Here is a 14,912-nt window from a genome sequence, read left to right as displayed (position 1 = left end):
GACTTCAGACCAGAAACAAGAATTTTAAGATGGTTCAGTGGGAAATAAATGTGAGAAGATAAGTACATAGCTCCTTAATACATTTTGAACCTCTTAATCCAGAAAGGCATTGAATCCCAGATACTGAGAGAACTTTTAGATAAAATGAAAGATTTATAAGATTGAGATAAAGTTAAAAGTTATTGATATTTTTTAAATAATAAAGGAGGCAGATTCCTCAAACCTGATGTTATACTTTGAAAGAGACTAACAAAACGAATATTCAAAACAATGAAAACAATATAACCAAGGAAAATATTTATTAAAAGAGGAAAACTGGAAGAAAATGGGAATCTTGTACCTAGAGAAGAACAGGTCTAGTATGACCATAATAATTGTCTTTGAATATGGAAATGGGTCCTTAAAGAAACTAGATTAGATTTACCTTGGGTCCATTTGGGGGGGGTGGAACCAAGGCCAGTAAGTCTGAAGTTGAAATCAGGTTTAAGCTGAACATGAGGAAAAACTTTATAACTATTTTAAGTGGACATATTTGTGCTAAATGACTTCTGACACAGAAAGCAACAAGGGACAATGTGCTCAGGGTACTACAGAGAAGACAAAAGTACAAAGAAAAAGTTAATTGTCTAAGGCACTGTCCAAATGATGCTCTGATAAGTTAAGAACAATAACACAGTATCATGTCTGATTCCATTTACCTGCCCACTGCTAGCCATAACATCAGATGGAATGCGAAAAACCCAGGTCTTTATCTCTTAGAATCAGGTCACTGAATTTATATTTATTTTATACCACCTCTTCTCCATGTGGTGGAAGGTTTTGCAAAAATTAAAAAGATCTTATTTTAATAGACAAATTAAAATTGTACATACTTATGGTATAAAACATGATGCTTTGAAACTTAAATACACTACAGTTTGGCTAAATTGAGCCTATTAATGATAGATAGATACAAAGATGTGTACACACACACACACATATACATACACACGCACACGCACACATTACATTTTTATGGTCTAAACACAGGTTCATAGAGTGGTGGTCATGCATGTCTATATAAAATCACTTATATAGCAATCAGTCATTTACTGTAAATTCCTTAAACACAATTAATGAGTTGTTTTTTTATTTTTTGGGTTTTTTACTACTTTGTTGCCTGGAAAGTGAATGAAAGACTGAATGAGATGATTAAATAATATCCTGTAAAACAAAAAATCATCATGAATAAAATTCTTATAGTCAATTTTTATAAAGTCTACCTTTTCTGATACATTATGCCAGCCTCTCAGGTCAACACTCCATCTGTCTCCATTACTTCTCCTACTCTTTCGACACTCCTTGGGAATCTGCTTATTCCAGGAAGATTTTCCTGACTCAGTAAATCCCCTTGGCCTATCAGTTTCTCAAATGCTTTTCTCCCTTCTCTCATCCTATCAAAAACATCTTTCACTACCATCATGCCAATAATCCAGCAATGTAATTAAACATTTTGCTGTCTATATAACTGGGTCTTTTATTAAAAACATTTACACTTTATCAGATACATCTGAAACATTTTTAAAATTGTCTAATAGCGACAAAAGTTGACAGTTGCATAATGATAACAGTTTATTATCATGACTGATATTAAACTGCCTACTGAGGATAAAATAATGCTCTTTAGCACCATTGATAATCACCAAGTAGTATTAAATGAATGGTAAGTTGCAAAGCAATGAACACATAGAAATAAATTTATTGTGAAGTATACCTTAGGACACTGAATAAAAGCCTTGAGGATAAGAATCCAGGTCTCATATAAGGGAGGGTTTCAGGTATGATACTGTTTTCACTACTGATCTAGAGTAAAACATTGAGAAAAGACTCAATCTTCATTTAAGCCTCTATCTAAGACTAGGAATAGAACTACCAGATGACCCTGGTATACCACTCCACATATTTACCCTAAAGAATTAAAGTCATCATACTACAGTGATACATGCATAGCCATGTTTATAGCAGCAATTCACAAGAGCCAAACTTATTGAAAAAAAAAGAAGAGAACATAAATATACAATCGCAGCTACACATTTGGAAATCAGTTTGGAAGACCATTAGTTCAGCTGAGAAAACTTATATGACTATATGATTATAAAATTATATGATATAGTCAGAAATTATATTTAAAAGAGTAAAAAAAGCAAAATAATACCCTTTATAAAGCCAGTTTTACATTACTTCAGAAAGCAAATCAATTACAGTACTGTTTTTGGTAGCTATTATAGACTTATTCAGGTTTCATTGCAGGTATCATATTAACCGATACTACATCCTTTCTTTTCTATTAAAACCCATCATTGGAGAATAGACCTTTAAAAGAACAGTAATCACAAATTCTAACCAAGCTTCTGCTTCATAGGTTTTTATTATCAGTAATACCTTGTCATTCACTTCTCGAAAGAAAAAACACAAATGGCCAACATATACACAGAAAAGTGTTCAACATTGTTAGCAATTAGAAAAATGAAAATCAAAACTACACTGAGATTTCGCCTTGCTCCAGTCAGAATGGCAGCCATTAAGAATATAAACAATAATAAATGTTGGAGAGGATGTGGAGAAAAAGGAACATTTATACACTGTTGGTGGGATCATTATGGAGGTTCCTCAAAAGACTAGGAATAGAACTACCAGATGACCCTGGTATACCACTCCACAGTATTTACCCTAAAGAATTAAAGTCATTATACTATAGTGATACATGCATAGCCATGTTTATAGTAGCAATTCACAACAGCCAAATGATAGAACCAGTCTAGGTGTCCATCTATGGATGAATGGATAAAGAAAATATGGTATATATACACAATGAAATTTTATTCAGTCATAAGTAAAATGTCATTTACAGGAAATGGAAATGACATTTACATTTACAGGAATGTCATTTACTGAAAAATGAATGGAACTAGAGATCTTTATGTTAAGACCATTATGTCAAGTGAAATAAGCCAAATTCATATATTTTCTCTCATATGTGGAAGATAGAGGAAAAGAAGAAAAAGAAAGGTGGGAGGGAAACCTCGTGAAAATCTAAAAGAGATCAGCAGGGTAGAGGAAAGGGACTAGGGGAGCAAGAAGAGGGAAAGGGGAAATGCTGGGGAATTATGCTGGCCAAATTATACTGTTATATTTGTGTACATGTACTAATATGTAACAACAAATTCCACCATTATGAATAACTGTAATATACCAATACAAATATGGAAAATAATAACTTGTCACTAAGTAAGCCTTGTATTCTCAAACTCCAAAAACATACTCCAACAATCAGTTTCTTAGAGAAGTTAGATGCCAGTAATGCTACTTTCTACATACGGAAATTTCTGCTCACTTACACAGCACAGCTCTCAAAAAACTTACTTGTTACTTACTAGCTCAATTTTTTTCCACCAGCAGAGTAGCGCTGAATTCCACTACACCATGTGATGGGGCTGGACCTTTCTTTCTGTGTTCTATGGTGTGCAATACTAGAGTGAACTCTTTTTCTGTGGATTATCATGTGACAAGCAGAAGAGAAGACTAGACAATAAGATATAATATAAAAATCTAACATCTACAAAGGAACTGTAGACACAATCTAGTTTCCTTCACAAAGCAAACATCTTGACCTGCTAGATACATACTTTCCAGGTTCATCCCCATCTCACTGAAGGCAGATTAGTATCTGCATAATTGTAAAGAACAAGAATTCTTGGATCAGCCAAGCTGATTTCAATGCCGCACTCCACCTAACTAAATGACCAGTTGACAGTCAAGGAGCTTGACTTTCCTGAATCTCATTTTCCACACTGACAAACAGGGATAACAGGACTAAAGCATGGTTGCTTTAATAAATAAATGAGATAAGACATGTTAGCACTTTGCCAGGCACATAATAACACTCTATAAATTTTAGGCTTTATCATTATTCTTCATCTTATTATTAGCAATATTATTGATTCCTAGTCCTTCAGATTTCGTGTATACAAGTGGGCCTATACTGCATCCATTCATCATTTACTCGTGTTTTCTTCATCATCATGGAAAATAAATATATGTATATATATATATATACACACTCTTACGAATTGATGAGTTCCTAGAAGTTCGAATAACACAATGCATTTCTTTTCTTGCCACATTGACTCTAAACAAAAGCTTTCCTCATGATGCTTCTATTCCATCTGAATTCACGGAGATTAATAGCAAAAATCATGCCAATGAATGCCCCTTCTATTTGCACAGATACCCAAATGAAGGCTTTGCCTCTTTCTTATTTTCCACAGCTGAACACAATGGGTTCACATCTTGAAGGGTGCAAAGCCAAAAAAGCACAACTAGGAGATGAAAGAGTGGAGAAAGATGTATTACCTGCTGCAGGTAAGGAAAGCACTGGGGTTATTTCCAAGGTAATGCCCTTTCAGAGGAATGGAAGCATGGAGAATTTTATCTGGGAAGCTTATACATACTCAGGTAGGAAAGCACTCTAAGGGTGGACACACACTAAGCTGCTCAGTTTGAGGTGCACATTTCTGAGCCTGCTCAGTTTAAGGTCACAGTTCAAGAAGGAAAGAAGGCACAGGTATTTCTAGGCATGCTCAGTTTAAGTTCAGAGCATACATTCACAAAGGTTAGGATGGCAGGCATAAATGCTTTGGGGCATGCTCTTAAGAGTCAAATTTAGTTTAGGTCCCCTAAAAGAATGAGTCAGAGGAGCTGGTGACCTTGATGGGTTGTCTACAAGCTCTTCCAAAGAGTCTTTGCTGACACAAAGAAAGGCCAACCCTGAAAGTGCATTAATACAAGAGATTTACCCCTGAAGTTACTTGCCGTGCTTAACAGCTAGCACTTGTACCTGTATAGGTTTTAGCAATATATCACTGAATAACTTCATTAGCTTAAGAAAGGTATAGTTCCAAGTTTTATATCAGATTGCTAGGAAACTTTTCCTCCTCTTCAGATATGAAGGCAATTACAGATGAGTTTTCTCTTCCACAGCCAGTACAAGGCAGTTTACTTGATCAAGCCAACTTGCTAATAATAGAATGGTGTGGAGACACTGAAATTACTTCCCAAACCAAACAACTAAAGTAGTTGAAAGCTACCCAGAGGTGTGCAGTTAACACGTACAAATGTGCTTTAACTCACTTTGTTATATGAGCAAGCACCATTTTAGTGAAGTTTCAGAGTAATAAAGCCTGTCTTTTAAATCAAGCCTGAGCAAACAAACCCAGGTTTACATTCAGGAAACTAAAAAGCACATTTTTTTTAAATTTTATAAGAAAGGAATTGCAGATAGACACATTTCTTTAGCCAAATTAAAAGTCAGCTCATTGTTACTAAGAAAAAAATTGTACGCTCAACTAGAAAATATAAAAGCCTATCTCAGTGACATTACATGATGCCAAATGATCTTGAAAAAGACATTTGTGGCCTGATTTGGTCATTCTTTGGCCCCAATTCCTTTCCATGCCCCTGGAATCTCTAATGATATAAAGGAGCCTCAATCACTTTTGTGGAGGGAAGCTCAAATCTGGCCCATTTCCTCTTTTACTAAAGATTCAGGAATACAACATACCAAGTTGTTTTTGTTGTTGTTGATGTTGTTGTTGTTTTTCCCATGATGGCACATAAATTATGGCCATATATAGCACATCACAAAGAATGTCATGGGCATATGAACATTGTCCCTTGCCATCTTCACTGAAATCTTAAGACATAACATATAACTGAAATGATTTTAAAAGCACAATCGATGACATGTTGCTATTTCATTATTCTTCAAATTCTACTTCTTCTCACATTCAAAGGAGAATCTGTAGGAGACGATGATAAAATTGGGTGTTCTCAGATCTCCTTGAAAATAATTGTGGGGGCACATTCTGAGGACTCCCTTTTCCTTCCACAGCTGACTGCAGACAAGTTGTCCTTGGCTCTTAGGTCCTATACAGACAAGTTGAATATTAGACATACTTTGAGCTGGAAACTTTGAAATCCAGTCATGAACATCTTAGAAAAAAGTAACCAGAAGTGCTTTCGAATATGTTTTCTAGTAAAATTTCTTCCACTTTACTGGATGACTAACACAATTAAAAAAAAAAAAAAAAAAAAAAAAAAAAACTCAAAATACAATGTATTACTAGGAACCAAATCCAGCCAGCTAGTTCCTATATGATGCATACAAATCAATCACTTGACACAAAAAGATTATATTCCCACTTAACACAGAACCACACTGCACTGTTGACATTTGCTTGTATCCATTGATGGTGCTTTTAACGCTTCATTTAAGTGTCAAACTAGGTGACAGGCATTAAGCCTGGAGACTATTTAGCATCAAGCTCGTGATCCAAGAACATTTTCTACAATTGTTTACCTTATATACACTCAGCCTCAGAAAATAAAATGAATTAATTAAATAAAATAAATAGATACTCTTTTCCAGCTCTAAGCCATGCACAGCTGTGAGCACCTCAGAGGTACTTCTCTCCTTGAATGAAGTCAGAAAGATATGCACAGTCATGCTGTTCAAAATATTATTTTATGTGTGGAACAACACTGTCATAAGATGTTTGGAAGCCAAGTAAAATTACAGAAGTACAAGATTTGTAGCAGCCTGTTTTGGCTGAAGGGAAATGAGACTGAGTTCTCCCATGAAGCCAGCAACATGACACCTCTCAGTGTCAGAAAGAGCCTTTTGGATGGAGGGAGAAAGAAAGAGAAGAAAAGGCAAAGAAGTAGAGATCAAAGCTATCTCCCTGTACACTATAATCTTTTTTTTTTGTCCTTCCTCTTCAACAGCAAGATTGAAGGAAGGGGCTAAAAGTAGAGGGAGTAGGGAAAAGGAAACCATGTTAATCCAGAATTGCAAAGAAGGGAGGTGGTCTTTTGATCTCCACAGGATGGCAACTTTATTGGCTATGCATAAGCAGTTTCCAACCAGCTGATCAACCAGGTATTAATGCTGGACCCTTCCATGATCAGTAACCATGAAGTGAGTCATCTGTGAACAGCAATCAAGCAGAAGGCTCATCTAAGACTAAATGACCGCCAGCCCATATCTAACCCAGAGGGTAAGAGCAACCACAGGGGAAATGATTGTCTCTCCACAGGCTCTTCTCTGACAAGCACCAATTATTTAGCTTGGGACTCAGAGTGAAATCTTTCCTCAAGTGTGTATGAATGAGAATGGCATCCATTTTCCAAACACAACCTGGGATCTATGAACCTGCAGCAGTGTCATAACAAATATTCAGTCTCCTTTTTTTCCAACAGGCCGGAAAATGCAGACAGGACCAGGGTTAAATGTGAACTGGTTAGATTTAAATAATTGACTGTCTTGCCTGATGACAGAAAAGTTTAAAGATCGTTTTCTTAATGACAGGAAAACAATAGATTCCCTCCAAAATCTTAACTGTTGGATTCATAGTCCTATTTAGGTAGTTTTTGTTGTTGTTCTTGTTTTGTTTTGTTTTTTGTGATGCTGGGGATTGAACCCAGAGCCCTGTGCTTGCAAGGCAAGCACTCTACCAACTGAGCTGTATCCCCAGCCCCAGGTAGAATTTTGGGATAACTTTTAATATAAAAAGTGACTAGGGCTGTGGTGGTTGCTCAGTGGTACAGCACTCACCTAGCATGTGTGAGGCACTTAGCACTGCATAAAATAAATAATAAATAAAGGTATTGTGTCCATCTACAACTAAAAAATATAGATTTTTTTAAAAAGGTGATTGAAATGTAATCTTTTTTATTTAAATTTTTCACATCCCTTTTCAAACTAGGAAAGGACAGGTGGTTAAGAGATTTGGAGTAAGTCTATTTCAAATCCGTGCTCATCCAAATCTCCTAATTTCTTTATGATGTTTGCACAACTATAAAATAAGGGTAATATCTTACTAATAACAGCACCTATGTCATAGGTTTCTCCCATGAGTGACAGTCACAGCTCCATGGCCTTAGTCGGGAGCATCACAGTTTCTATTTTGTACATATAATTTGAACTCGATCCCACTTTTAAATTATTTGTCTTTCATGTTATTGGTCTCCTCCAAGCAAGTGTTATGAAACAGACTCCTCTGTACACAGAGGCAAGTCAATATTCTAAAATCTTATTAAACATAGCTTTAAAATTTTTTCTACACTACATTTACAGATTTAAATTGGTTTTTGTTTTATGAAATGCAATATGTTTAGTTCTTTATATGGTTGAAATATGGGACAGATACACTGATATCAAATTTTCAGAAATCCACATTTCCAATTTGCTTCTCTTCCTGTGTGCAGTCAGAGGGTGCACTTAAGATGACATAGATCAGGCTGCAACTTATATATATATGTCATATATGTAATGTTATATATATGCATATAATATATTATGCAATTATATATATATATATATATATATATTAATTTATTTATTTTCAATGCTGGGGATTGAACTCAGGGCCCGCACATGCTAGGCAATTGTTCTACCACTGAGCTACATTCCAACATCCCCTCCCCTACAAGTATTTTAAAGTTAGTTTACTTCTGGATCTGTTTCTACTATACTTCTCTTCCATTTGCCTTTCTTGTTCCTAAATTTCTTATTTGCTCTATAGATTACCTTAGTCCTGATTTTAATTGAATGACAACTTAAATTCATTATATTTTCCCATAAAAAATCAAGTTTGCAAGGCAGTTTATGCTTTTTATGTTAACATTTTAAAAGGGTGCAGAAGTTAACATAAGTACCTTAGTTTATTAGCACATGAAGACTCAGTCACTAATGATCTTCGGTAAAAACTCTTATCCTAAATTTTCTTCCAATCTTATTCCTGTTGTTCAGTTATTTTAATTTAGATATAATTACATGCATACAATCTATAAATGTGAAACTTAATAATAAGCAAATAACTGTTAGTTTGAAATTCAGTATTTTATACCACTTTAACTCACAAGGGTTGTCAAAGCAAAAATTAAGGAAAAAACTTCAGGTAAACTTCTGTTTAAGACATTTTATCCACAAACATCTTGTGCATTAGAGGGCCTATTAAAAGTAAATAAAGGTATTTTTTAAAATGTCACAGCTTTCAGGTATATGTATTTAAAAGCCAACAAGATTATAAAGAATCTGAAGAGCACTTGTTGGAATTACCCAAAAATTTTGCCAGAAACAGAGAAAAGGAAGTAGGGAAGTGGGTAGGGATGGGGAGACAGAATGAGAGAGACAGACCTGAGTCCTGGAAAGTGGCTGGAGGAGTAAAACTTATCAAAAAAAAAAAAAACTCATCTTAAACGCCAGTTCGCCAAAATAAAAAAGAAAGAGCATTGGTGAACTGTCATCACTTTATTTCAAATTCAGAACTCATCCTAATTTTGAACTGAAATTCAATCACTTTTTCACTTAAAAGCAGGTTTAGGAAATGGATTTGGGAAGAGGAAGTCTACACAGGAAGAATGTGGGGAATCAGTTCCAGAGAGAAGACAGAATTTTTTCAGGGCGACTCCCTCTGTTCCCCTTCCCCACCACTCACCAAAAAATCTAGTTATTCAAAGAACAGAACAGAGATATACAAACTAATGAGATAAACTCATGTTTAAAAAATAAATTTCTAAAGAAAGTTCCACTTTCCTCAAATTTTATTTCACAAAATTAAAAAGCTTTATATTATAGCATTAGGCTAAAAAATAAAGGGCTACAAAATGCAAACACTCTCAAACATAACACTGGATGTTAAGTATGCCATCCACACACCAAAATGGAGATTACAATTTGTTTGAAGAAAACTACAGGACTTTTATAAATTGGCAGCCAGTTAAAAAGAAAGAAAGAAAAAGAAAAAAGAACTGACAACCAATAGATGCTTTTACAGGTTAAATCTTGTTGAAGGTGCCTTAGCCCCTCAGTACACTTTGATTTATTTAAGCTCACCACATTTCTCTTAAATACACTCCATTAACAAGAGATAGACTGTGATCTTAGGCTTGAGGCAAGACATGAAACACAATCTTTCAAGAACTTCATTCATTCCCTGACCAGGTGTCTTGAGCACACCAAGTTACCAGTTACTTATCTGAGTTCTGTGAAGTTTTATTCATTTCAGTAGGGCTCTACAAGAGCAGGCTGTCACTGAATCACCCTAGCAGCCCAAGGATTTGACTGGCCCTCCCAAGTTCAGATACACAGCAGGAGTGAAAGTTATGAGAGCAATGATAAAAAAGCTTCAGGTTAAATATGAGGAAGCAACTCAAAGATACCTCTGGCCTGGAACCTGGCAAAGTAGATAAACACACCTATTGGGAAACTTTTGGTTTATAAGAATCACCAATGGCTAAAATGGCAAATTAAAGAAAAATGAAGCTAGAAATCAAGTAAGATTCTAAATATGCCACACATCTATTCAAATAACAATCCTCAGATATTAAATAATAACAAATTATTAAATCTGTAGGACAGTCCACTCCCATATATTTCTTCAGTGAAGACAGAATCTGCACAGTGACATGACCAGCTTTCCATATCCTGTTAGTGAGACCCTATCTTTAATCTACAGCCATGATAAAATGTCCCAACATATACAAACTGAGCTCAAACGGTGACTAATGACCATTAATCCCCCTATCTTCAGTAATCTGCCCCTCCAGTCATTTATCACCCTGACACTTCACTTTACACACGTGAATAAACTTTAACCAAGAAGGTGAATCAACAAAAATCTCAAAGGTATCTGAAGCTGTAAATTAAACTAGGGGGAGACAGAGCAAAGAGAGACAAATAGAGAGATCAGATCTTAATGTTTTTGATTTGCATCCATGGCTGGGGGTGGGGGGAGAGCTACTCAATCACTCAGTTATGCAAACCAAGGGAAAAGCTGCCTAACAGAACAGAGAAGCTGGAAGTGGGGAGAGGTGGCCCCGAAGAGTTAGTTTAATGTACTCATCCATCCACTGTGACACCTATGAGATATGAGACTAACCCTAAGTTTCCGTTTTCTTTAAAGAAATACAATTAATGAATTTCTTATTTAGTTCAAATGTTCCTACTAACTTTTAGCCAGGAAGCACATCCCACAGATTTCAATTCTTTTAGAGGTTTATCAGTCATAGGTTAGCTGATGTGGCTATTCCCCCACACACAACTTTTCATGTTCCAATAATTATTTGGATTCAGTAAAATCCTTGCTCAAAACCTAATGGATCACCATAGACCAAAAAGGCTCAAATTAACATTCTAAACGATTTCATAATTATGCAAATTGAGTGACTCTAACCTATAGGCCCTGATGCAACATGAAGCTCAGCATGCCACTATAAAAATTCCCTGAGGTGCAATGTGTGTGTGTGTGTGTGTGTGTTTTAAGGCCTGAAATTGGATCCATGATTGAAACCAGAATCTACCTAAAGGAAAGAAACAAAAGTTGAGTCATGGCTCAGTTCACCCACAATAAAAAAGTTTCTTAGGGAGTACAAGAAAACTATTTCCAAGTGTAGATACAGTGCGTAATGCACTCTTGCCAGAAGGTTCCCGTTGCAGCATCTCTCCAACACTTCATATGGAGTTTCAGTACGATTGAATTAATCCTAAAAATTCCAATTCTGTTTTCCCTCGCCAAGGAGAATTCCCAGGCAACTAACAGATCCCTTTCAGATACATGCAATCGCCTGTTTTCTTTCTAAACTCAGTCAGGCAGTGGCTAGTTTATATCCTATCATAAGAAGGAGTTATTTCCTGAAGTTTCTTCAGAATCAAATTTAATTACAGACTTTGGTTACATAAAACAACTACTAATAACCCCTTGTGCTCTGAAGAGGTGGGGCGGATTGGAGGACCAGGTTCTGGAATCCCGGCGAGTCTGTGGGTCACAAATCCCCGCACATCTACCTCTCTTCCCCCGCCCTGGGAACCGGCCGGAGGATGATACTCATTTGCAATGGTCCTGGGGGCTCAAGCTCACCGCCAACCTCTGCCTCCTCCCACCCCAGTGCTGAGACTTGCTTTTGCCCAGAGTAGGGCGTGCCCTGAACTTGGCGAAAGGCCGAGGTCTGCGAGGAGGTTTGGGGGGAGTTTGGGGGATGGGGGCAAAGGGACAACCTCAAAAGCGAACTAGGAGCCTTTTCGTCTAAAAGTTGTGCAGGGATCGAGACCCTCCGGCCTTAGAAGGGAGAGGTAGCAAAAATACAGTTCGGGTTTGATTCTGAAAAGTGGAGAGGGGACGAGCAAGGGAGATCAGGGTGAAGAAAAGACGCGGATTACCTGAACAGAGACATATTAATCCAAAGAGGTAAAAGTGAGCAGGCTCCGCGATCATTGTCCTCGGGTGGATCCTGCATACAGTCTCATGCCAAGAGAAGGGAGTAGAAATGGGGTCCCCAAATTTATGAAGCCACACAACCACACACCATACACAAAGGCTTAATATAAGCAACGTGGGTCAATCCGCCAGGAGTTTTCAGGGCAATTACTTGTCGACCCTTCCGGACGCTTGTCACTATCTCAGAGCCCTCTGCAAAGGAAGAATTCCAAGGCTTGTCTTCTCCGGCCCCCGGGTTTCCGAAGAGGCTCAGCCACTTCCAAGGACCATCCAAACCGAACAACAAAGAGCCGAAGCCGAGGATCGGTCGTGCCGTTTCCTGCCTCCACGGTCTTGCTGAGCCTCCCTGCGTGCGCCCCCACAATGTGTGCCCGAGCGCAGCTGAGAGGGCTAGCGCGGGGCGGCAAAGTTGGGGTGTGAGAACGGATTAAGGAGGGCCAAAAAGTGCTTCTCCGTATACAGGCGAGCCCAGCCAGCAGCTGACGACCCGTGCAGGCGGCGATGGCAGTCAAGATAGCGGCAGCAGCTCCGGAGCACCGGCTCGGGGTGCCGGGGGTGTGCCTGGGTGACTCCGCGCGCAGGAGGCGAGCGAGGGGGCGGTGCGGCAACAGCGACTGCCTGGGCGGGCCCTTGTTCCCATCACTTGGGGGATGCGGAGGGCACTGGGGACAGCAACAGGATCGCGGACACACGCACGCCTTCCGGGTGCCCCCAGCTCCGCGAAGCGCCCAACATCGCCCCTAGTCCCTCTTCTGTTGGGGCGCGCGCTCACGGCACCCCAAACTACGCGGGAGCCCAAACTTCCTGGGGTGGCTGCACGCACCCCTGGCTCGTGGAAGCTGCAAAGAAGAGCTCTCGGACCTCCCCGGGGTGGTGGAGATGGGCGAGGAGGATGCGGCTGCGGGTGGGAGCGACAGCCGCCGAGGCTCGCCCGAGCTCTGCCGGGATCAGCAGAGTCTGAAGTTTCTGCTCTCACGCTGCCTCCTCTCGGGCTCAATGCTTGTGGGTTTCCCCCAATGTCCCCGCGGCTCCCAGTTTCCTCCCGGTCCAACCGGCCCAAGAATACTTAAAGGGGCCGCACGGTCCTCTCCATGCCTCACTTTACGCTCTCCAGGCGTCGGCCAGGCAAGTTCTGCTTGTTAATATTTCCATCTACAAGCCAGGGGTGCCCGACTGCGCCCTCAGGTGAGAATCCAACTGCTCAGGAGCGGAAATCCAAGCGAATGAGAACTTGTCTAGTTTCTCGTGCTATCCCTATCTCCCCTGCACCTTTCTCCAAATGGAACCTCCCAGCCAAAGACTTCAAAAATCCTCCTGGTCCAGTTTAACCTCTTCCTTACCACTTCCAGGGATTGGAATAAACTCTCAGATGACTCCACCCTCACTCCTCCCTGTCTCCCCCCTCCTTTTTTTTTTTTTTTTTTTTTTTAATCAAATTTGAGCTAGGAGCCATTAAGACAGGAAGTAGACAGAGGATGGTGTTTATCTCTAGATGAGCTTCCATTACAATTCCCTTGCTTTTTATTGAAGTTTTTAAGGGTCCTGTAGAAAAAGACTAACCAATTCGAGGGGCTGGGTAGGGCCATGGGATCCACTCAGTACTTTATTCCAGAGCCTCTCCTTCAACTTCATAAACTCTACATATTAGAAACTAACAATGAGGAAGCAGTTAACAAAGAGAGACCAATTGGCGATGGGGACAGAGGGGGAGAGTTGATCCTTTATTAGTCCAGCTAAAAGATGACAAATAAAACTCTAAAAGTATTTAAACTCATGGGATGTGCTCTTATGAGCAGACATTCCTCGTTTTTGAACCAAGACCTGGGTTTTCAAAGTCAATTCTGCTACCCTGAAATTCCAACCTGCTGGTTACTAGCTCTGTATCCATGCCAGATCTGTTTTCTCTTTTGAAAAAATAGGCACTATAAAGATACTTCCTGGTATTAACAAATCATACTCAAGAAAAGCAAACATGGCACATCTCATAGGCTTTTGTCCATTCATTTATTCCTCCTTCTATTAAATAACACTCTATGGAAAACACCTAACACATGTTGAGTGTTTGGTATTCCGTAGGTATTAGTACTTAGAACATTCTTGTTAACGAATTGTTATCTACAAAAATATGTACAATAACTGCAAAATGAGTGTTCAGTATCTAGTAGGATATTTAGGAAACTGCTTTCAATTGTTGCCTCTGGAGGGAAGAATTCCACAATGGATAGGTAGGCAGGAGGATTTTATCTTTTCTGTGTACTGTTGTGTTCTCCAATTTTTTTCTGAAAAAGTGAGTTCATGCATTACCTAATGAGAAATAAAATTTTAAAAGCAAGAAGTATGTTCATTTTGGTTGCAGCTGGTAAAACCAATGACCTCAGAGCAACATTCTGTGGAAAGAAATTTTGGTTAACAGCACCTATCTTTGAAAGTGAAAGATAGTTTAATCCTGAGAAAGCTGACTGAAAATTCAGTAAACAGGCTGGAGATAAGAATTCAAAGACTTCAACCAGAATCTTTTCAGCAATAAAAACAAGAATGTGCAGTAAATGCTGAAAAACGGGCATTGATTTGGTCTTTGTGAAAGAATATTTAGTGAGA

General features: G+C 38.6%; 1 protein-coding gene across 4 annotated transcripts in view; it reads right to left on the bottom strand.

Annotated features, from left to right (window-relative positions):
- Robo1 (roundabout guidance receptor 1) overlaps positions 1 to 13,451 on the bottom strand; it is a 373,106-nt gene extending 359,655 nt beyond the window's left edge. For 3 of the 4 annotated variants that reach the window (XM_047564416.1, XM_047564418.1, XM_047564420.1), the window contains exon 1: positions 12,257 to 13,451. In XM_047564416.1, coding sequence (XP_047420372.1) covers positions 12,257 to 12,311 — 55 coding nt within the window. In that variant the 5' untranslated portion in view covers positions 12,312 to 13,451. The remainder of the gene's footprint in view (positions 1 to 12,256) is intronic. The other variant, XM_047564417.1, reaches the window with a different exon arrangement.
- Positions 13,452 to 14,912: the final 1,461 nt, after the last annotated feature.

The sequence above is a fragment of the Sciurus carolinensis genome, chromosome 9 (assembly GCF_902686445.1).
Source record: "Sciurus carolinensis chromosome 9, mSciCar1.2, whole genome shotgun sequence".
NCBI classification, from domain to species: Eukaryota; Metazoa; Chordata; class Mammalia; order Rodentia; family Sciuridae; genus Sciurus; species Sciurus carolinensis.
Note: the sequence above shows the minus strand (reverse complement) of the source record. Positions and strands in the feature narration are given on the sequence as shown.